Source organism: Siphateles boraxobius, unplaced genomic scaffold (genome assembly GCF_051911475.1).
Source record: "Siphateles boraxobius isolate OS27281-9 unplaced genomic scaffold, OSU_SipBor_1 41, whole genome shotgun sequence".
NCBI classification, from domain to species: Eukaryota; Metazoa; Chordata; class Actinopteri; order Cypriniformes; family Leuciscidae; genus Siphateles; species Siphateles boraxobius.
In genome coordinates this window covers 227,501-251,242 of record NW_027509042.1, presented here as the reverse complement: position 1 = coordinate 251,242, position 23,742 = coordinate 227,501, and the positions used below count along the sequence as shown (strand labels likewise).

Below are 23,742 nucleotides of genomic sequence, written 5' to 3'. Positions count from 1 at the left end.
GGACTCCTTTCTGGGAGGAGCCTATGGATAAACAGACGTTTCAATATTTTGGTATTAATGCATTTTCTGAGAATTTATATTTCAAGTTTTGACTGCAAATGTCATGCCCATAACGCTGGAATTCCCAAATTTTAAATAATTTATCCTCAGCTAGTTTTGTGGTGTAGGTCTACGTATTTTATAATGTTAAGTTAACTTCAGATAATGCTAATAGTAATTTAAAGATGTGGTAGCATTGGATCTGGACGGTATGGATAACGCTGGGAGTTGGAAGGGGTGTGTCGCGATTCTGCAGGTTCGTGGATCTGAGTGTCGCGATTTCGGTTTCATAGGATATGGCATATCGTTACAGCCCTAGTCATTTTAGAATGTTAAGTTCTACTTCTGTATAGTTATTTTGGTGAAAGTAACTCAAAAGTAATACAGGAGTAATGTAACGCATTACAATTCTGAGACAGTAATATTGTAAGGTAATGAATTACTTTTAAATAACAGTAACAAGTAATATATAATGTATTACAGTTTGGAAGTAACTTGCACAACACTGATGACCATATTAGCCCGGTTCTGTCAAGACTGCATTTGCTCCCTATTAAACATTGTATGTAATCAGCAATATTTTAAAATGTATACACAGCAATAAATGGTTTAGCTCCCCTTTACTTGAGCGAGCTCTTAACACATTATAGTCCTTTAATTGCTGGCGTTAGATCCTTTTCCTATTTAGCACCAAAACTCTGGAAAAGTCCTCCTCGCATTGTTCGATAAGTAGACACACTCTGTCAGTTTAAATTTAGACTAAAAACACATCTCTTTAACCTGGCATACACATAGAACATTATCAATTTCTATTATTCAAATCAGTTAGATGATTGTTAGGCTGTATAAACCAGGTCAGAAGAACCGGGAACACTTCCTATAACACCCGATGTTAGCCTGTCTGTCTCATCCTTATCCCGAGGTTACCGTAGTCAGCCAGATCCGATCCGGTCCGTATCCAGATCAGAGGTGGACCGCAATCTAGACACGACCACAACAGACACAAGAACCAGACCGGTCCTTCACACAGACCCTATGACCAGCTTCAGCTCCATACCAGCATGATGAATCCATCTTCAAGTAAAAGGAACTGGATAAATATCTGAATGCTAATGATTCTGATCTGAATTCTGAGTTGTGATGTAGCCTGAATCATAACGACACAGTGTTTTTTCGTTGGTTGGCCAGAGGAGAACTGGGTTTTTTCTCCATTCTGTCACCTGATGGGAGTTTGGGTTCCTTGGCTTGCTTAGTTGAGGACAATTAAATTGAAAATCAAGCTTTTAAATGTTGTTTATTAGGGGTGTAAATCGGACAGTTCATCACGATACGATATCGATTCTCTCAGCCAGCGATACGATATTTACCGATACCTCAAAAAATTCTGCGATACGATTCGATGCTATATCAAGCGACTTATCGATTTTTAGATATTATGTGCCAAGTGTACACAACCAGTTAGGTTTATTAATACACAAATGCATTCAAAAATATATAACATGAAAGTTTAAACTCTTTGAAAATTGCACACCCTCTCCCAATTGGGACATTTAGCCTACAAGTTGTTTGTTACAAGTTACAAGTAAAAAAAACAACTGATGAACAGATAACTCCGTTTTTGTTCATTTTCATATATCATGTTTTTTTTTTTTTTTTGTGCATTTGAATATCAATCAAACTGCAGCTGGGTTGTTTTGATTAAGTAAAAATAACAAAAAAAAATACAGGTAACTTATAAAATTAAAGTTCATTGAGAGTATTTATATATATATATATATATATATATGTATTTTTTTTGTGTGTGTGTGGCAAAAGCAGATAACTCCACAAGTAATTGCTATGATACATAAAACACTTAATCTTTGTAACGTTAATCTCCTCAGCTGATATAGACGCCTGTCAAACTTTGTTGTTGTGATTAACGTACACGCAATACAGAGAGCTTTTCCCTCACCACTAACGAGCTGTTTTAGCAAGATCCCGTGAAAAAGTTTCAGCTTTTATTTTCCTTTTACCCCTCAAAGGAGATATCACGGGTTCATGAAGTTCATTGAAATCCATCATCGATCACTTTTAATCAGCTTTGACGAAACTCCTCTCAGCTAGCGCGTCTTTTCAAAGTGACTAGCAGCCTTGTCACCTGACCTGAATACTGCGCACTGATTCGCTAAAACAGACTTTTCGGGTTGTGTTCACAAGCAACAAGGGTGCTTGTCGTTTCTGCTGTAAAACATGAACCCGCGATGCCTTGACAGTGGAAAATACCGGCTTTTGTGACAAAGGGTTCAGTCAATCTTGTCAGGCATCTATTTCAGCTGAGAAAAGTTACGTGAGGATGTGGAGAGTGTCAAAATGAAGGTAACGTTACCGTATATCTTTATTTTATGAGTGGCATCGATGCATCGTATCGTTAGACGTTTGATCGATGCGTCCATATCGATGTATTGTTACACCCCTATTGTTTATACGTCTATGTGGTGTTTTTAATATGCTTTAAGACAAACCATGTGTAAATTCAAAAGTCGACAGCATTGCTGAGTATTTTCTCCTTAAAACTGCAGTGAACCAAAGACAGTCTCAAACACAGTTAGAAATCGCTGGTGTTTCTGACGTCACGAACTACCTCGTAACCAATCAGATCAACGTGTGATCGTCAACGAGTGGAGTGAGTGAGTGAGTGGAGGCGGGGCTCATTTGCATATTCATAGAACCACGCATACAAAATGAGGCAAGGGTGTCGAGTTACACAAGATATTTTAAGGCATGAAGATTATTTTTCCAAGGAAAAAACATTTAAATATGTAATTTTGGTGATCAAAGATGAGTTTTAAGGGATACAATTATGGACTACAGGGGGATTTTAAAATTCAACAGTATTATTGATCTGACTACTAACGCTTCTGTATAAGAACTGAACTGAGATGGATGATGACATCCCTGTTTTCTGCAGAACTGCTTTATAGATGAAATGAATCAATTTAATACTTGATGCTCTTTACAATAGAACTGAATCAACACTGACTTCAGCCGAAACACATCATGTTCCTGTTATCTCTGTAAAGCTGCTTTGAAACAATCTGTATTGTATAAAGCAATATTTAAATAAAGCTGACTTGTCTTGTCTTAGTTAACATTAACAAAGATTAAAAAAATGCTGTAGAAATATATGCCCCATAATTCATTAATGAAAATACAATTGTTCATGTTATTTCACAGTGCATCGGCTAATGTTAACAGATATGACTTTTGATTGTAATGATGTATTAGTACAAGAATGTGTGTTGATTTTGGTATTTGGATTAAAGACTGATCCACTTACCCAGAACCCCAGGGGCGAGTAGATGCGGCAGGAAATGAGGTGTCTGGGTGTTGTTCTTGTCTTGCTCGTCCAGCGGATCACACACTTCTGGGCCGCAGGACACCGAGGTAGAAACTAGAGTAGAGCTGGACAGAGTCTCCTAAAGCCACACACAATCATATATGTATTGCACAAGATGCATGTAGTATATTCCATATGGAAATATCATGAGGAAATTTACAACAACCCTATAGTACAAGGATTCCCAAACATTGAAAGCTGAATGTTCCTGATATTTGACCCCTGCAATTTAGCATTGGCATTCTGAGTTAGAAAACGTCACCAAAATAGTTTTTTCGTGTGTGACATTGACCAAAAAATTATATCACATATGTTTGTATATAGTTCATTGAATCTGTAATATATTTTTCTGTCACAGTTGAAACTTAAAAAAAAAAATGTTTTAAAAATGATATCGCAATATTTTCTGTGATTTTATCGATAATTAGACTATTTTTTGCTGAGGGTGTTTAATGTGTCTGTACGTTTAGGCCTGCTATGGACAGAGACTCCTAAAGTTTTTAATATTCTTCATATTTCATAAAAATTCTTGTGTATTTAATTAACTTGTATAAAAACAATATCACATTTAATCATGCTGATATTTAGAGAAAAAAACGGCACTTCGTGTGATATTGATTAACTATATTAAATGATATAAATTTAAAAGACATACAAAGGTATTTTTGCCCCCTTATCTTAAATATTGAGGTCATAATAATGCATTTTAATAGACTAAATCACACACTCTAAATGCACAAGCGCACTAGTCTAACCTACTAGAATACATCAGATAAAATGAAGGCTATTTTTATTAAAGGGTTGTTAGTTGTAATTAATGCCAATCATTCAGATACAAGGAGTTTTTCAAATTACAATTAAAATAATGCATCATTATTTGTTTTGCATTACAGTAAATGTATTATAATGGGCTGCTGACAATGTGGAGGTTTGGAGTTAAAATGTGCATAAGTGTGCATAAAATAACATCAATGCAAAGAATATATATATATTTTTTTTTTAAATTTCCCTGTAAATTTTGAGGTCAAAAATTACCCATTTAAAGTTTTCACTTTTGTGTTAAAGTCCCCCTGTGGTCAAAATACAGCTTTTAATGTTGTTTATATGTCTATCTGGTGTTTTTAATATACTTTAAGACAAATCATGTGTAAATTCATAAGTCGACAGCATTGCTGAGTATTTTCTCCTTAAAACTGCAGTGAACCAAAGACAGTCTCAAAAACACGGTTTGAAATCGCTGGTGTTTCTGATGTCACAAACTACCTTGTAACCAATCAGATCAACGTGTGATCGTCAACGAGTGGATCTCTGAGCTGAGTGAGTGAGTGGAGGCGGTGCTCATTTGCATATTCATAGAACCACGCATACTAAATGAGGCAAGGGTGTCGAGTCTCAAGCTATTTACATTCAAGCTATTTTAACGCATAAACATTTTTTTTCAAGGAAAAAACTTTTAAATATGTCATTTTGATGAGTTTTACGGGATGAATTTATTGACTACAGGGGGATTTTAAAATCTCACAAATCACATGCAGTTCCACTGTCTACCACTAGGGTTGGGAAACCCTGTCATAGTAGACAACACAGCATTAAGACTGTATGTGCACATGCAATTTGTGTTGGCCTGTGTGTATACCTGAGAATGAGGCGGGGGGGATGGTGTGTGGTTGGGAAGGGGTTCAGTCTGGGCGAGAGCCGCCGCCAGAAGAGCGGGATTGAGGGACAAGAAGGCGGGAGGAGTGAGAGGTGCGGAAAGAAGAAGCGACTGGCCGTCTGTTTGAAGAGTTTGAAGAGCCTCCAGGAGCCCCGGCCCCATCAAAACAGAGTCCAGAAGAGTAGGCGTTTTCTCCAGAGATACTCCATCCGGAAAGACCTGTTGTTGAGGCGTAGGAAGCTCGAGGTTGAGTGCGGGCAAGGGCAACATGGCGGCTGGATTCTGCCCGAGAAGCAAAGAAGCCATGAGGAGGGCTTGAAGCCCTGGGGGTTTTTCACCACCTTCAATCCCGGCAACAGAGGGAAGAGCTGGAGCCGAACCAGGTGGGTTTAAAAGGCTCACGAGGTTGAGAGGAAGATCGCCCTGGTTTATGACGTTGAGATGAGCGCCCTGGTTTAGGATGCCACTGGTTTGCTGGGGATGCTGGGATTGAGTGCCGCCCGTCCAAAGTCCTAAAGGTAGGGATCCGAGGAAGGGTGGAAGAAGAGAAGGTAGACCGGCATTGGAGGAGAGAAGCTGGAGGAGCTGTTCTTGGGTCATGAAGGGAAAAGCCTCTGCTAGCGGTAGGGAAACACCGGGATTGGAAAGCTCGGAAGATGAGGAGCCGGATAGAGAGAGGCCGTGGTCGGGAACACAACCACCCAGCAATCTCGCGTCCGAGTCCGGGTGATCCATCGTCTCTACAGGACCTGCAAAGAAAACACAAGTGTAAGACGGACAACCCAAAACCAAAAGCTCTTCGAAAACATTTTTACAGCATAAAATTATTCTTAACTGCGATTACTACTAATATTTTGCATTTCCAAAAATACTAGTTATCTAAATACTTTGGTAAGAGTACTAAAATACTATTATCTAGTTTCTTAAACAAGTCCCCCTGTGGTGAAAATCCAGCTTTTAATGTTGTTTATATGTCTATGTGGTGTTTTTAACATGCGTTAAGATAGGGCTGCACAATTAATCGAATTTCTAATTGCGATTACGGATGTCACGATTACGTAATCGTTCAAAGCCGCGATTACAAAAGAATATCCACTCTGCGTGTGTGTGTTTAGAGCATAATTATGTTATGAGAGACGAATCACGACTACCAGGCAGTGACGTAAGTGTACGCTGAAATAAAAAGACTTTCACCTCAGAAAAACTGACTTACTGTCCTGTCAGCTGTTATACTGTGCTCGTAGCGCACACTCTTCAATTGGAAGCGCAAATGCGGCGGCGCACGCTGTGTATCGCTTCACTGTATAAAGTGCAAAAGAAACTACGAGCAACGTCGTTACAATGTAAATTAGTAAGTCACGAAATAAAAGTAAAATACCGATAAATCACGTGTTAGCTGAGAAGGATTTCCATGCAGGTGTGATTTTCATTCTATTCACCAGGAGCTGTTTCATTAACAGTTCTTGTTAGTATTGTTTATTCACCATGTAAGTGTCGTTTCCATAACCCCAAAATGCCACTTTATTTCCACTTTGTGTTATTTTTTTATATTTTTAAATGACTGTGGTGCCTCATATCAACATTGTATTAACAAAAACTAGTTTGGGACTGCTATTTAATTGCTTTAGCATAGTCCTAATGTTTATCTATTAGTAGTCTTTACTATTAGTCATTCTTACAATTGATGTGTATGTTAAGTAAAGGGGGACAGTACTTGTGTGTGTTAACAATTTTTGTGTAAACATGTATTGTAATACGCCTATATATATTCAATGTAAATAAGTAAAAAAAATAATCGCAATTACAATTTCAAGGGAATAATCGGCAATTATGATTTTTGTGATAATCGTGCAGCTCTACTTTAAGACAAATCATGTGTAAATTCATAAGTCGACAGCATTGCTGAGTATCTTCTTAAAACTGCAGTGAACCAAAGACAGTCTCAAACACGGTTTGAAATCGCTGGTGTTTCTGCTTTATCTATATTTATATTCCTATATATATATATATATATATATATATATATATATATATATATATATATATCCTCTTCTGCTCTGTGCACGTTGCTTCTCTCTTCCTCGCTAAAAACGTAAAGCACCGCATTAAGAGCTGTAGACGACACGGTTATTTTAATACCAACAGTAGCAGAAGTAGCAGCAAAATATATACTTTTGCTAAAACGCTGCAGAAAACGAGAATGAAGCTAATACAATCATTTTTATCTGTCATACCGATGACTCCGACTGTATAAATAAACCATGTTTGAGACATGTTAAAGGTGCAGTGTGTGACTTTTAGCGATATCTAGCGGTTCGGTTGCGAGTTTACACTAAAGGCTCAGCCCACCGCTCACCCCTCCCTTTCGAAGAAGCTACGGTGGCTAAAACGGTACAAACATCGTCGTCTGAGACGGCAGAGAATAGCCAGAGTAAACCAAGTTTCTGTACCACAGTCCATTATAAACCACATGATGGATAAAGTTTACAAAGCCATAGTCAGGTGAGGATCAAGGGTCTTAATACGTAATATAATAATAGTAATTAGTTGATTGTCTCACGAACGTAACCAGCACATTTCTCCCCACATAGCAAACCCATAATACAGCGAGGGAGAAGAACCACATGAAACTATGCAACTATATATTTTTTCTAACAGGGTAGTAAAAGTTTATCTGGCTAATATGAGCTGTTACTGTGGCTGAGCTGGTTAAAGCGTTAAGCCTTGTTTATACTCTACGCGTCCGCATGAGCCCAAAGCTGCCTGCGGCAAAAATGACGTGATTGTAACAGCGCGCGCGCCTCCGCATCCCCTACACACCATTTACTACACGCAATAGGCTTTTTTTCTCTGATTTTGGAAACTCGATCGACTTAAAATGCTTCCAAGATCGAGGGGTTTTGGTGATTCCTGTAACTGTTTTACGGTCAATGACAAGAGTACTAATCAGCTGTCTCACGAACGTAACCCGCACATTTATCCACACATAGCAAAGCCATAACACAGCGAGAAGAATGAAGTTACATGAAACAATCCAACTACATATTTACACCACTGACAAGGGAAAAGTCACTACTCACGGTGTTTATGGCTATAGCTTCTAGCTTTCTGTGGCTTCTCTTTCAAGGTAGTGACGAAACGCGCTCTGTAACGCTGTTTGTTCGCTGTCGGCTACGGTAGAAACATGAAGTCACAATTTGTCGACCTTCATAGAAGGGGATTCCCGCGCCTATGTAGATATAAATGCCTCATTCTAAGGTATTAAAACATTACGGTTTATTAAGTAAGTTCTTTATACACCACTGAACACATAGTTATGGATGTCATATTGAATTTCTGTTAATAGATACTCAACATTTTTACACATTGCACCTTTAATATGTGGCATCTTTAGACATTTTTATCATACATTTAGCATTATTAATCAGCATTTGAAGAGCATTTAATAATAAACAATGTTAGAATTTGGAAAATTATGTAGAGATGGCAAGGACAAAAAAACTTTGTTTTGTCCTCATGAGAGTTATGTTATTAGAATATGTACATTGTTTGTTTTTAGTTTATTGCTTTGAGTAAAATAAATAAAAATAGCTTGTTAATAGTTACTTTTTTTGGAAACATTTTTGGTAAAATTTCTTAAACCTAATTGTTGTGGCTCTCAGGGCCCAACATTCTCATCTTCGATGACTATTTTGAGTGTTTTTTCTTTTACAAAGTACTACAACTGTCTTGATGGAAATGTATAACTGTTCCAAAGTAGTATTGTCTGGACCTCGGCTGGGAAAGGAAATAAAGAGACAGGAAATCTTGGAACTTTAATTGAATACCCCTGTTGTAGCCAATCAGATCAACGTGTGATCATCAACGAGTGAATCTCTGAGCTGTGAGTGAATGGAGGAAGGGCTCATTTGCATATTCATAGAATCGCATATACTAAATGAGTCAAGGGTGTCGAGTTACATTCAAGCCATGAAGAATTTTTTTTTCAAGAAAAAAAACATTTAAATACCGGTGTGTCATTCTGGTGATCAAAGATTTTTTTTAAGAGTTTTAAGGGATAAAATGATTGATTACAGGTATTTGTCTATATTTGTATAACATAACTTCTTAACTACTTTCTTAAGAAGATTTTTGTAAATCAAGTCCCTGGTTCAAAATTGCCCCAAGAAACACAAGAAAAGAAGTCTTACCTTTATTTTCCACACCTTGGTTGTGATTTGACTGGCTAATTTGGTAGGTGTTGTGGTCAGGACAAGTCTCTGTCGTTTTGGGCTCGTAACTTTTCTCCGGGAAGCAGGAGGTCGAGGACATCTGGTTCATCATGCTCAGAATCGAACAGTTGAGGTCCGGCGTCGTGCCCGTGTGGGGCTGGCTCAAGTTCAGGAAGGTGTTGCCGGAGGTGGTTTTGAGGTTCATGGTTGTTTCGTCACCCATTAAAGTAAAGGGTTGGGATTGGGGCAGCTGGGAAGGAGTTTCGGGAATGGGCACTGTGCTTTGGGGTTGAGGTTGCGGGTTGGGTACTCGTAATGTGGACTGTCCTTCGCAATGGGGTGTCTGTGGAGTGATGGGTCTGGGTGAAGAGGGCAATGTGTTTGTGTGCCGGTGTCCAGGAATGGCAATTGCCCCACTGGATTGCTGGGTTGCGCTTTGCATGCTAAGAAGCTGAAGTAGAGCAGAAAGCGGCTGGGATGGAGAGGAAAGAGGGATTGAATTACAAAGTCCGGGTTTCCTTCCTTCCTCCGAATCCTGCAACCTAAGAGAACTGTTCGAGAAGGAGGCATTCGGAGGAGCGACGGATACCCGGTGGTTGTCTAAGTGAGGTACGGGAGGAGAATTTGGGGAAAGGCATGGGGAGATGAGCATCGGAGGCCCGGATAGATCCGGACTCCGACCCAAGTGTGAGTCTTTCCGCATGCTTAAAACGGTGGGCGAATGCCTTTGCCGTTTGCGCCGTAGGTTTTTCTCAGCGGGCGAAGCCGGGGAAAGGGAAGGGGAATGTGGGAGCAACAAAGCGGTGAGGGATTGCGTTCTGGCGGATGTAGGGTGGACGCTACTGTTTAAAGTGCTAATCAATACCTTTGAGTGTTGCTCCTTGTCCAGGCTAGTAAGAGGAAGTGTGGCGAGCGCATCGGATGCGTTGAGCTGGCTAGGGGTTTTCTGGTTGGCCAACTGCGCTTTAGCGGCGGCAGAAAGAAGGCAGCTAGCTGGGAAGGAGTTATTGATGTGACTCTTTTGCTGGATCTTCTGTTGGTTGAGAATTTGTCCAAAAGGAACGCCAAGCAACTCTTGTCCTTGAGTAGAACTCAATCCGTTCCTCTTGTCGGCTACATTGGGATGCACCAACGACAGATGGTTGCTTTGGTTAGCATTGGAGGTGCTACAGTCTTTGTAGTGCTGAAGAATTCCCTCCAAGCGACTGCATGGACTGGAAGGCGCAAGAGGGAGCTTGGGAGAGGAGCATGGCATGGTGGCTTTCAACGGTTTGAAGACACACCCTGGGGTCCCGTGATCCGAGAGCGAAGACGTCGAGGAGTGGCGAGAGCGTTGGTGGGGTGAAAAGGCGTCTAGGGTACGTGAGGGTGATAGAGGAGATGGCGACTTAACACTCACTCCCTGTGAATGTGCTCGACCACTGAGAGCTATGGATGAAGAGGGCGATAAGGAAAAGGAGTTTGAAGGGTCTGGAGGATGAGCATGCGTGTGCGCACTGGGTTTTACATTGCTTGGAGAAGCAGGGCTATGCACTGTCCTTTGAGGGATATTTTGGGAGATCGATTGATGAGGGCTCCACTGCTGTTTCGCATATGCCAATGGCGTTTGGGGCTTCTTTAAAGGGGAGCCCTGTTCTGGAGGTCGTGAGATAGGGGCACCGTTTTGCTGCAGAACAGAGCGAGAAGAGGACAGAGGAAAGCCAATGTTGGATTTGGGCTGGTTGTGTCTTGGAGGAGGATAAGTGCAATGGGCGCCGTCTCCATGAGCCACAATCGATCCTCTCAGCTCTCTGCTGTCCACTGAACATACAACACCTCCTTAAACAAACAAGCATACTGTTAGAGCCATAGCTACATTAACAATATTGTAATATTTTTCCTTATATTTTAAGACTGATTTTTTTTTGATAAATGCACATTTTGTGTTGTTTGTATTGTATCGCGAGATTTGACTAGTTTATACGTGCTACGAACGTGTAATAATTTGAAGAATAAGCAAGGAGGAAGGGTTGGTGCTAGACAGTCTTTTGACCGTTAAAAGGATCAAATTCATGTTTTTGGAACGAGAATAAGTGTATATTTTGTGTTTGATTTCTCTTAAAATTTTACTTGACAACAAAAAAGTACATTTTTACAAGATAAGTTATGGATTCACATGTTAAATCTTTTTTAACAGATCGCCATTATACATACAACTCAACTCACCTTACTGAAGAAAGCTGAACTTAAAGGAGAGATGCAGTGTCTATAAAAGCTATTTATGTGAGGTGTGTTGTAAGACAACGTGAGGTGTGTTGTAAAACAAGCCATTGTTTTACATGCTAATCACAGTGGATCTTCAGTTTTAGTGACACTGAACAATGTGAAAACTGCTCAAAATATATTCCCCTTTAAGTTAATAATCACAAAATAAACATTGAACAAGTATTCAAGTCCATTTTAGAACAGTGCTGTCATCAATATACTTATGAGCAGTGTCTGGCTTAAAACAAAACTTAGGTCTATTCAGACCATAGAATCTTCTTACAGTTGACTTTAATGTCTCAGACATGCCTTATAGCAAACTGCTATATCATATTATAACTTTAAGTCCACTGTGATTCAATGCTGCCAAACATGAAATATATATATATATATAATGTAGTAAACTGAATACTGTAGATAAACTCCTGACTAACTGCATGCTTTAGCCAAATGTAATAATTTGAATGGGTAATATTTAGAGACAAGATGTAGAGAATAACCTTTACTCCATGAGAACATTAATGGAAATATACTGCAATTTACCTTAAGACAAACCATTAAAGGAATATTCTGGGTTCAATAAAGTTAATCAATCAGACAATCAGTTCAACTCGCCCCTCAATTTGTAAAAACAAACCAAAATATGAGTTTACAGTAACGTACTTTCAACATGTCATGACAGCATGTCACAGAACCTGTAAAATTCCTTCTAAAAAGTAACTTTGTTGGAATAATGTGTGTATTGAGATGCAATACCTGTGGCTTGAGCCGGCGGTTGGGGCTGGGAGGGTTGCCTGCTTTGGCATAATGCTGCCATGGCATCAACTTTCCTGCGATGGTTACAGAGTTTGGTCATGTCTTCCTCTACTTTACTCGGATGATGACCAGGAGCTTGGACCATCGCAGCAGGGTCAAAATTAAAGACCTGTGTAGATTTTAAATTACATTTATTTAATTACCTTTAATATTTAAATGCATGGAAAAAAAAAGTTGCAGTCTCTGTTCAGAATTGCATGCCTACTCTTATTATTTCTGAAGTATGACGTATTTCTACTGTACAAGCAAACTTTCTGTATGCATGGAATAACTGGATGTTGAGGATTTTAAAAGTTTCCTTAAAATAATCAGGTTAATTTATAAAATGATAATGAGCGGACACTAAAAACATGCAACACAACAACATAGTTGATTGTTTTATAAATCAGTTTCACGTACTATTAAACACAGTATGCTGTAAGGAGTACGCTAGCATTGCATTACGAACATAACTGCATCATTAAAACCTAATTTGCAATCAAGTTTGCACTGGAAACATCATAAATGAGGAGGCTTCAGCACTGAAAATTGATCTCACCTTATTTGGGACAAGCGGGCACTCGAGACCACACTTACATGTGCCGTCTGTCCGCAGATACACCCTCACCTCATCCACAGATCGAAGGACTGTACCACTCGGGCTAGAGAACAAAAAGATTGATATGGCATTGTTTGACAGCTACTTTTACACTTCATTTGATATCTGACAAGTAACAATGACAAATGCATTATGTAAGGAATTATTGACATCAGATCAGGCCGTGGCATTTTTAGAAAATAATGCACATACCCGAGGTGGTAACGTGGCCACAACGCTTTATTATTTTTTTAATAATTCAAAAGGACCAGAGTCAATTTTTACGCTTTTACTATAGTTACCATACCTCAACACATTGCTCAGAATCACATGTTGTATTTCAAGACATTTGTCAGGTTTTTTGTCAGGTTTTAGTGTACAGTTCTGACATATGGTTGACAGTAGAGTGAAAAGTGACAGTTGAAACTAAAACTCAACGCGCCAAGTCAAAAATTGAAATGTAACCGATCGAGATGATGTCACAGCCTAAAATAATGAAATTTTAACGTTTTTTTTTTAATTCTGGCATTAAGGCGGGTGACTGTGAAGCGGCTAACGCTCCGGCTATGACGGGATTTGACTACTAGTGGAGCAGCGAGCTAAAGAGAAAACTAGTAACTACCACGAATAAAAAGTGCGCAAAGTTTCGGAGAAAGGAGGACGTAAATATGGAAAGTAAATAGGAATACATACGCTTAAGTATAGCACTGGTACTTTTGAAGACTGTACGTCCCAAAGAATAAACAAATGTCGCGTATTGACGGCTAGCCGGCCCATTCCCAAACATCCCATTTATTGTAAGCTTACAGGACATGCGATAACACTCCGATATTAACCAACGAAGGGTTCTTCGTTACATTAAAACGGAAGCGTTCGAGTTTGACGCGTCGCGTACAGCGCGTAGACGCACTGTTAGCTTTCGTTAGCTCGCGGGTTACCTCAACACATTGCTCAGAATCAAATGTTGTATTTCAAGACATTTCTCAGGTTTTTATCCATAAAAAAAGCTCCTGTGTGTAGGACTAATTTCTTACACATCTCATCACACACATTCATTGCTTATTCCAAAGCGTAATGGTGTGTGCGTTTGAGTACATAATAAAACTTAATTTCTTGGTAAAAACATGGAAATAATTTGATGTTTTTATCCTATTGTTTACTATATTTATTTGATTGGTCAGTGTCGTACTGGGTTTTGGTTCTTTTGCTCTTGTCGGCTGTAAGGAAATTTGAAATAACTGGAATCATTTGGCGAAGTGATATGGAAACTAATGCGGTCGAAACCTGCCAGGAACTACTTTATCCGTGCATTTCTCCGAAAATAATTGCACATGTCCATCAACCAATCAGATTCAAGCATTCAACAGCCCTGTAGTATAAACTGTAATCTTGCATTTCAGGACTTCAGGTGACTCCAAACTCTGAATCAACATACAAAATACACATTTTCCACATTATTTTAATCATTATGAACACAACATGTAAGTAACCATTGCTTTAATTAGCTTAATCTGCTTAAATTACAGATCATGCAGTCAGCTAACATCATGCATTAATGTCTTAGAACTGTATATTCCTAGAGGTATTTTTACCTCTAGAACGTGACTGATACACACCACTTGCTTAACCACTTACAAACCATACTTATCTTCACATAAACTCTACCACAGACCAGTTTGGAGAACCTCTTCCACACTAACTAAACCTTAATGTCAAACACACTCCGCACCAGAAACCCTAGCGTGTAAGCTGAACACACTTGCATGTGTTTGCTCGGTTGATTCACACACATCTGTGCGTAATCATCATTGTCAGGCAACTTGGTGAAAAATGTTCCCAATGTCCTTTTAATAGCAACACTGTTCATATTTGAGAAGAACAGCAAACATGTCCCAGTAAACAATGCTAAATAACGTGTAGACGTACCTGATGTAAGACACAAGCCCATCTCCCACTTTCCTCTGCCAGCCGACCGGGATCTGAGCGATGAGCGCCGCACCTCCATCTTTTTCTCCTGCTGCACTCTCACTGCCCCCCGTCATTTTCTGCTCACACACATCCAGCTCCTGAAGACAGAAACCAGTTTCAATTCAGATCCAAACTAGATTGGATGAAGATCGATTCATATGGCATTCTTCTATGGATTTAATCGGACTATTATGGATTTAGTAGCCATTCATAAAGTGTAGGTATAGGTGTAATCCTGTAGTGACAACTACATTTATAATACATCAGTGACAGAAACCAGCTTCTAATCAGATTCAAACTAGATTTAATGAAGATCGATTCACAGTGAAGACTCATTTAAGTTGGAATTGTGTTCACACTGAATCTAAATATGGTTGTCACTCCTCTTCTGAGCATTAAATTACAGTAATCATCATGAGTTTTTGTATTCAGCACGCACAATCATGCAACAAAAATGTAATAAATGCAGTTGTAGTGCAGATCAACATTGCAGTGTGTACGATATCTTGCAACTTAGCACTTTTGCTTTGTACCTTTTCATTTTTATACAGCCTTGGTCAGCACCATTCGTGAAATACACCCTTTGGAGGACATATACGCAGCATTAACGAAGCACAACGCAACAGAACAACAAATCCGTCTGGACACAATCCTCTGAGGTCCTCTTAAATGGACTGGGATGCTCTTATGGAACCCTCCACAAGCTGACAACCTGAAAACAAATGAAAATTAACACTTTACAATAAGGTTCATTAGTTAACTACCCTAGTTAACATGACCAATACTTCTTCAGCATGTATTATTCTTAGTTAATACTCATGTCAACATTTACTAATACGTTATTTAAATTAAAGGTTGTATTTGTTAACATTAGTTAATGCACTGTGAACTAAAATGAACAGCTGTATTTTTATTAACTAATATTAACAAAGATGAATATACTGTAACAAATGTATTGCTCATTGTTAGTTCATGTTAGTAAATAAATTAACTAATGGTAACTAAAAAACCTTAATGTAAAGTGTTACCAGAAAAAAAAATGCTTATATTCTTCACTCAAACAATATCATTGTTTGAGTCAAGAATATAAACCATTTTTAACGGTTTTCAATAACCACTGGAAAATTATTCACATTTATAGGTGATATTTAAACATTTAGATTACACTAATATACAACAAAGTAATGTTTGATCACCATATTCATGTACCACGGTTTTCTGGCACTGAATACCATGGAGGTACTAGGGTACAAGTCCAAAAACACAGTACTTTTTCGTAAGTGTACAGTTCTGACATATGGTTGACAGTAGAGTGAAAGGTGACAGTTAAAACTAAAACTCAACGCGCCAAGTCAAAAATTCAAATGTAACCGATCGAGATGATGTCACAGCCTAAAATAATGAAATTTTAACGGTTTTTTTTATTCTGGCATTAAGGCGGGTGACTGTGAAGCGGCTAACGCTCCGGCTATGACGGGATTTGACTACTAGTGGAGCAGCGAGCTAAAGAGAAAACTAGTAACTACCACGAATAAAAAGAGCGCAAAGTTTCGGAGAAAGGAGGACGTAAATATGTAAAGTAAATAGGAATACATACGCTTAAGTATAGCACTGGTACTTTTGAAGACTGTACGTCCCGAAGAATAAACAAATGTCGCGTATTGACGGTTAGCTGGCTTACAGGACATGCGATAACACTCCGATATTAACCAACGAAGGGTTCTTCGTTACATTAAAACGGAAGCGTTCGAGTTTGACGCGTCGCGTACAGTGTAGACGCGCTGTTAGCTTTCGTTAGCTCGCGGGCTACGTACCTCTCTGTTTACGAAGTTTCCTGCTTCTTCGGCGCGCTGCACAACACAGGCGAAAGACAGAACAAGCGTCTCGATGGACTCGAGTTGCAAATGTCGCCGTTGCTTGAGCTGTTATGAACGCCGTGTGATTTTTAGGCACTTCCCCGCGTCTTCATCCATCCGAGCCGTCCTGCTTAAAAACAAAGAGCAATAACGCTTGGTTTTATTGCGCCCCGTGCATTGTCGTCCAATTTCGCGTGAATCCTGCTCGGCCGCGGAGCGTGCGATCGCTTCATTCAAAGGTTCAGAGCTCTCCTACGCGTCTTTACTGAGTGCATATGCGAGCGATGGGTTGATTGTGGCTTAGTGGTGGTGCTTTTAGTTTATCTTCGTTTCCAAGTTCCTATTTTTCCTTAGGATCCCGTGCCAAAAAAAAATCATGGAGTTTTCTTCCACGCATGCGCAGTAGCTGCTGTCGGGGTTGGGAATTCCGTTCAATTTCCAAGCCACTAGGAGGAGCGAGAGAGCCACTCGTGAGGAGGAAAACGCGCCCTGGTACAAAAATAAATAGATACATTTCTGTAGATTTGAAGGGATTGTTCTAATATTACACCGTTTTTTAACTTTGCATATTGTAAAAAAAAAAAAAAAAAAAAACTAGCATATTTGTCAGATATTGTTTTTTTCCCACTACAATGGATGATTTATCTTCAGATGTTAAATTCTAAATTGAGATGTTATCAATAATATGAATTTTTATATTTTAAGTTGTTTATTGATTTAAACTGTTTCTACCAGTCTCTTCTAAATAATCATGCTTTATATTAAATAAAGCATGAAAAATATCAAATAGTCGTCTTTTATGTTTTTCTGTGTACTCAGTAAAGAAGAAAACAACAACTAGACTACAAATGTTAATTTAACGGTTTCCCGCCGAATTTATGATCAGCCTCAAACTACTCGAAATATTATTTTAAATTAAATTCAAACGGTCTGGTAACCTTAGATGCTCGTGAACTTCATCTGGAAATGTGGTTTCATTGAATTGAGCAGGAGGCGAGAATATCCTGAGAGAAAGATTTTTCTGTTCGTCTTCCATAAAATGATTCTACACACACGCACACCTTTATTGGCCTTATTGTGTCAGTTAGCTGAGGAAACAAAAAATGGTTCGCCCGTAAGTACTTTATAATTACTGAGGGAAATCGCAGATAAAACCTATTTAGTGTGGAGGAAAGATGAAGGAAATCAGAGATATTACAGCATAGGCTATTGTGTTGTAAAATGTCTGTTATTCTCTTGAGCAGAAATGTGATTCGCTGGCACAATGTGAACATTTTGTGTGCGAGTTCGAAATATAAATCAGATCAACCTCCTACTGTGTTGAAGGCAGGTAACTCGACAAAGTTTTCAAAACACAACGAGTTATTGAGAGTTAAACCTGTTAAAACTTCACAGGAATGTTGAGTAAACACAACTTTAGGGAATAAAGGAGTAACCTGCCAATAGAATTACACGCTCGGAGGTGATAACCATTAGGCAGTGGGGAGAATAATACACACTACACAGCAACAGCCAACCGATCGTGACGTCTCCACGCGAGCGCTGCCCTGCTCCTGGAAACAGTATTTGAGGTTTCTATTCGCTAACCTTACGCGCATCCCACTTGCGCTGTTGCTAGGCAATACATTGCACGCTTTGCACCATGCAAGTTTCACTACTTAACTCTTGTGTTTGGAATAGTTTCAGAATACTAACGAGATGAGTCCCTGGTGACATCAGTTGGACAGGAGCTACAGGTCAGGCGATTAAAACGGGGGGTGTACACCTGTTAATTAAATACAATTGTAAACGAATTACCATAATTTTATTTGAATGATCATATTAGAGGACAACACATGATTAACGTTCAAATCTGGGATGTTTTTAAACAAGGCTGTGTCATCATCTCGATCACGTTTGGATTTTTGATTTGGCGCGTTGAGTATCAGTTTCAACGGTCACTTCAACTGTCAACCATACGTCAGAACTGTACACTTACGGAAAAGTACGTGTTTTACCCATAGTTTACTGTATAAACAACCATTGTTATAGTTATTCCCAGTACCACAGCAACAGTCTTAAAGGGACAGGTCACCCAATAATTAAAAATTCTGTCATAATTTACTCACCCTCAAGTTGTTCCAAACCTGTATGAGTCTTTCTTCTGTTGAACACAAAAGAAGATATTTTGACGAATGTCAGTAACCAAGAAAAGTAGAGGGAAAAAAACGCAATGGCTACCGTCAACAGTCTGGTTACCAACATTCTTCAGAATATTATATTTTAAATTAAACTTATGTCATAATTTGACATTTACTTACCCTCAAGTTGTTCCAAACCTGTATGAGTTTCTTCTGTTGAACAGAAAAGAAGATAATTTGAAGAATGTCGGTAACCAGAAAAGTAGAGGGAAAAAATACTATGGAAGTCAATGGCCACCGTCAACCGTCTGGTTTCCAACATTCTTCAAAATATCTTATTTTGAAATACGAGTAGTAAATTATGACAAAATTGTATTTTTGGGTGAACTATCCTTTTAACTAGACTTTTACCCATGTTGAAACAATACTTGGGTTTTAGATCAAACCATGGACAAGTCGCATCATTTAAAAACGTTGTGCTGGTGCTACACTCTTAAAAACAAAGGTAGTCACTTAACCATTTTTGGAACATTTCTTAAAACATTTTTTTTCTTACGGTCAAAAAACATTTTAATAATCTAATGAACATTTTTCCACTATAAAGAACTTTTTGTCCAATGGATGTTAAAGGTTCTTTATGAAACCATCAATGCCAAGAACCATTATTTTTTGTTCTCTGAAAACACCTACATCTGTAATTAATTTGGATGACCAAATGACAGCATTCTGAAATTTAGAATAACGTTTTGAAACATCCACAATTTGAGAGCCCAATCTAGACTATAGGATCCATGTTGTAAAATATGCTATATATTTAGGGCGGATTCTCGGACACAGATTAAAACCTAATCTTGTGCTGATTTACACTGGAAGATCTTTCAAGACTTGTCTGTGAACTAGATAATGACCTTTACCATTTCAACGTCACTTTATGGGCTCATTTAGCGATTCTAAACAGGTGTGTTGAACAATAACATGCCTGACAACTCAAGTCTCTGTGTGTTTTTTAATGCAGAATCTATACTGATTGAGTCGATTTGCCGATTGTGTATCTTAAGTTGTCGAATTAAATGTCTGAGGAATGCAGTACGGGTGGGGTGGGATTGTTCAAACTCCTATGGAATATCCTAGTTCCATATAGTGCTGAACTGGATGCATTTGGAAACATGAAAGAATCGCCTCAGGTCACTAGAGAGGAATTATTAAAGATGAAAAAAGAGCGAATAAATGCGTACAATATCACACGGCGACGGATATTAACGCTGCCTATTTTTTTTTTTATAGGTGCATATGCGAACGCAAGCAAAAAATCGAAACATTATCCTACATCCTTATAGGGTAGTTTGTCAGGTTTTTTTCTTTTTAACTAAAGGTTGTTTAATAAAACATGCTTGGGTTCTGCTAGTCTTATCTCCAACGAGAAACCGGTTGCCAACGATTGCATCATTCCTTTCATGTGACTCCCTTACGCCCCAAATTCGTCCTGGCCGTCTTATGACTGCATCACATCTTCCCGCTCACACAAACTCGCACCGAGCGAGACAACCAGCAAAGTCAATAAGTCCCGCCCCTCCCGCCAAGCGCGCCTGCTCATTGGATGTCTCTAAGCAGAAGAATTTCGACCGCCTCTCTTGATTGGCGCACACGGCCGACCATCTCCTGTCAGTTCCTCGTAATCTCGGTTAGGTTGCACCTTGAGATCCTTCCCCCAGAGTTCGGTTGGAGTCACTCTATAAATGTCCCCGGGAGTTTCCGAAATCCACACTCGGTGACTTCAACTGAACAATGGTTAACATGAGCTATCACCAATCTCTACAAAAACACACACAGACCCTGAATCCGAAACAACCGAGGAAAAGAAATAATAAAAAGAAAAGGGTGAGTGTCATCTATCTATTTCTCTATTCTTTATTGTGATCTGATGTACTTTTCTTGTTGGTGTATGTCAAGCTTTTCCTTTTGGGATACAGGAATGCGCATGTTTTGGCGACTATCCCAGGCTGTTTTTGGAATACAGTTGCTCAACTCAAATTTCACAGGATTCTCCTCCTTTCCCATCCGTTATTTTCTTAATTTAACGCAACATCGTTACGCTTTTGTTCCCTGGTTTATTTTAACGTTACTTGAATAGTTACTTGCTTACAAAACAACGCAATGACAGCTGTCATTTCGTCACAATCGCGGCATTTTAGACGCGCACCTGAGAACTTTTTTTGCGAACGTTTTATTTTTAACGGTTATTTCGTTATTTGTTATTGATCGACAGTGACACTGCGTTAACGGAACAGCGCTACATCAACTTTTTACAGTTTAAGTAATAAAATGGATGTAGTCATGATGGCTAACTCGTTGTGTTTTTATGTCGTTAAAGTACTTTTAAAGTGTTATTTTGGTGCGAAAGTGTTCGCCCTTTGTTTCCTCGCTCCTGTACTTTGATTCCATGACGTCATTGGCTCGCTGTCAGATTCGTTAAACCCCCGCTCCAAATTGACAGTTTATAAAAGAAAATTTATTTAAACTATTTAAGTGACATAAGAAGTTGATTATCGTGTAATTTTACGACTGACTATTAATTTTAAAATGTTCGATTTAATCATCTTTGGAGTAACAAGCCAGAATACAACAAATAAACGCCATAACATAATTATTTATGCTTTAATAATAGATCATATATATTGTATTTATTTAGTTATCTCGCTTTACACCGCATTAGGATTTATATAAAAAATAATAAAATACTTGGGAGTGCCTCAGGTGCATATTTTAGGGCTGTTTTCATTGTCTCACGGACATCTAAAGTAGCGCTTGTCGCGTTTACACCTCAAATGAGGTCTGAGGAGTGATTTCAGCTGAACTTGAATGTCTTCGCATTGATAGCGAGATTCATTCAGCTTGTTTTGACAGACTGTCAGCGCTCAGACTCACGCAGAGGGCGCCCTCGAGCACACAATGCGCCTTTGTTTACATAAAAAAATCACAATGACCTAATTTTAGATTCAAGAATAAAGAATCAATAATTGCTACGGGTTATTTTTTACGAGCATTCAATCGTTCTTAATTATTCACAAGCCCCTCCCTCTATAATACATCTTCATCTTTGTTCTTGCATGGGTTTTGCTTGTTTCACAGCTGAAATAGATATTTTTTTAACATTCTTTACTTTTTTTAAATATTTTTTTAACCAAGTACTGTGAGCTTGACAAGTTCCACGTTTTATTTCTCTAGAATTATTGGGACAAAATATCGCCGCCAACCCACATTCAAACTTGATTGACAAGAGACACTTTTAAAGGTGAGCACCATTTAATGTTTTCATATTATTATTATTATTTTTTTAAGTACAATAACTTTGAATGATTTCAATATTTACAAACACTAACCAGGCTATAATAAATAATAATAATAATTCTTCAGTCAATGCATGCATCTGAAACTCCATAAAGCTGATTATTTATTGTGCAGTAACGCTGCTCGTCCACTATGTGTCCTTGTTGCACCCAGTGGCTGAGCAGTCAATCTTAATGTCTCGTATAATATAGCGGGTCACCCAAATAAATCAGCTATTCCCAAAACCTGCAGTGTAGGTGTGCGGCTGATGTGTTAAAGCTCCCACTAGATGTATCGTCTCATCATCACAGTACAACAACAGCATTCAGAGGTTTGTGTTTAGTACTTCTTTTAGATAGTTTATGTATTTTTATGTGGGCCAGGTCTGGTGTGCTAGGTGTGGGAGCATATCGTATTGTGTCTGTGGATAGCGACTGATTGGTGCGATGACTGCGGAGTGGCTGTACCCCCCTGGTGTGGGGCCGCTGTGTGGTGCAGAGTTGGAGGCGTGGTATGAAGACCTACAGGATATATTGGGCTCCGACGGAGGCGGGGCCAAACTTACGCGAGCCCCGCCTTGCTCCGAGGTCAGTAACGTCAAACGCTGTGCTATAGTCGCGTCCGTACACGTTTTTCCCTAACGGTTTCTCTTCTCAATGCAGAAGGAGCCTGAGTTTCTAGATGTGTTGGAGAGCTGTTCGCTCACCTGGTTGACGGAGGGGCAGGTATGGGGAGATGGCGTGCAACGCGTTACCGACGACCCGCCGACTACGCCAACGCCTCCGCGACAGGACGACCGGAGAGCCGATTCCGAACACATCTCGTCCGGAGGAGACTTGCTTCCGCCGGAGTTCTTCGAGCTGCTAAGCGAAGGAGGCGTTGGGTCGGTTGAAACGATGGTTAGCGGCGGATACCACCTCAATCCGCCTTCGTCTCCGGCTGTTAGCGAAGAGGAACTCCCGACGGTTCCCGACACGTCGTCCTGCTCGTCGGCGTCCCGTTCACCGTCACTAAACTGCTCCCCGCCCGCGTCCCCTCCCGCCTCCTCGCGTCCCGGAAAGAGAAAGCGAAGCACCGACACGCTGTGCTCTCCATCCCCCGGGAAGAAGAGCAGGAGAGAGCGCGAGCAGGAGAACGAGAGGAAAGTGCAGGAGCTGACGGACCAGAACGAACGCCTCAAAGCAGAGATCGAGCGTTTGGGAGAGGAGGTGCAGAGGACGAGGCGCGCGCTCATCGAGAGACTCGTCAACACCAGGAGGTGAAGAGCAACAGGACTGAAGCGGTTGAACAATTGACCATGAAATGCACATTTAGAAGGAGATAAAAGACACGTGGGACGGGGGGAGAAAGAGAAGGAGGTTCACAGAGCGTCTCCCGCCGAGAGAGAAAGAGAAAGTCAGATTAAGCCGTAGAAAAGAAAGAATGTGGAGCGCAACGGAGAGAAACACGTCCCCGGTCAAACCTCACCCCGAACCCAACTCATTTTGGCAGAAGGAAGAATACAAAGCCGTTTTCAATTAAATTAAAATGCTATGATGTTTAAATGTTACA

The 23,742-nt window shown here is 39.6% G+C and overlaps 2 protein-coding genes across 3 annotated transcripts in view; one reads left to right on the top strand and one right to left on the bottom strand.

The window, feature by feature from the left end:
* LOC143706081 (uncharacterized) overlaps positions 1 to 16,837 on the bottom strand; it is a 37,332-nt gene extending 20,495 nt beyond the window's left edge. The window contains exons 1-8 of one of the 2 annotated variants that reach the window (XM_077197633.1): positions 16,703 to 16,837; positions 15,422 to 15,600; positions 14,847 to 14,986; positions 12,882 to 12,984; positions 12,284 to 12,452; positions 9,263 to 11,101; positions 5,055 to 5,821; positions 3,359 to 3,497 (exon numbers count right to left, since the gene is read on the bottom strand). In XM_077197633.1, coding sequence (XP_077053748.1) covers positions 3,359 to 3,497; positions 5,055 to 5,821; positions 9,263 to 11,101; positions 12,284 to 12,452; positions 12,882 to 12,984; positions 14,847 to 14,962 — 3,133 coding nt within the window. In that variant the 5' untranslated portion in view covers positions 14,963 to 14,986; positions 15,422 to 15,600; positions 16,703 to 16,837. Of the gene's footprint in view, positions 1 to 3,358; positions 3,498 to 5,054; positions 5,822 to 9,262; positions 11,102 to 12,283; positions 12,453 to 12,881; positions 12,985 to 14,846; positions 14,987 to 15,421; positions 15,601 to 16,485; positions 16,559 to 16,702 lie in introns of those variants that run through there. The other variant, XM_077197634.1, reaches the window with a different exon arrangement.
* Positions 16,838 to 17,043: 206 nt separating this feature from the next.
* Positions 17,044 to 23,742, top strand: part of LOC143706086 (DNA damage-inducible transcript 3 protein-like) — an 8,375-nt gene continuing 1,676 nt past the window's right edge. The window contains exons 1-4 of the mRNA XM_077197643.1: positions 17,044 to 20,742; positions 22,090 to 22,156; positions 22,575 to 22,778; positions 22,854 to 23,742. The exon at positions 22,854 to 23,742 is cut by the window's right edge and continues 1,676 nt beyond it. Coding sequence (XP_077053758.1) covers positions 22,638 to 22,778; positions 22,854 to 23,453 — 741 coding nt within the window. The 5' untranslated portion in view covers positions 17,044 to 20,742; positions 22,090 to 22,156; positions 22,575 to 22,637 and the 3' untranslated portion in view covers positions 23,454 to 23,742. The remainder of the gene's footprint in view (positions 20,743 to 22,089; positions 22,157 to 22,574; positions 22,779 to 22,853) is intronic.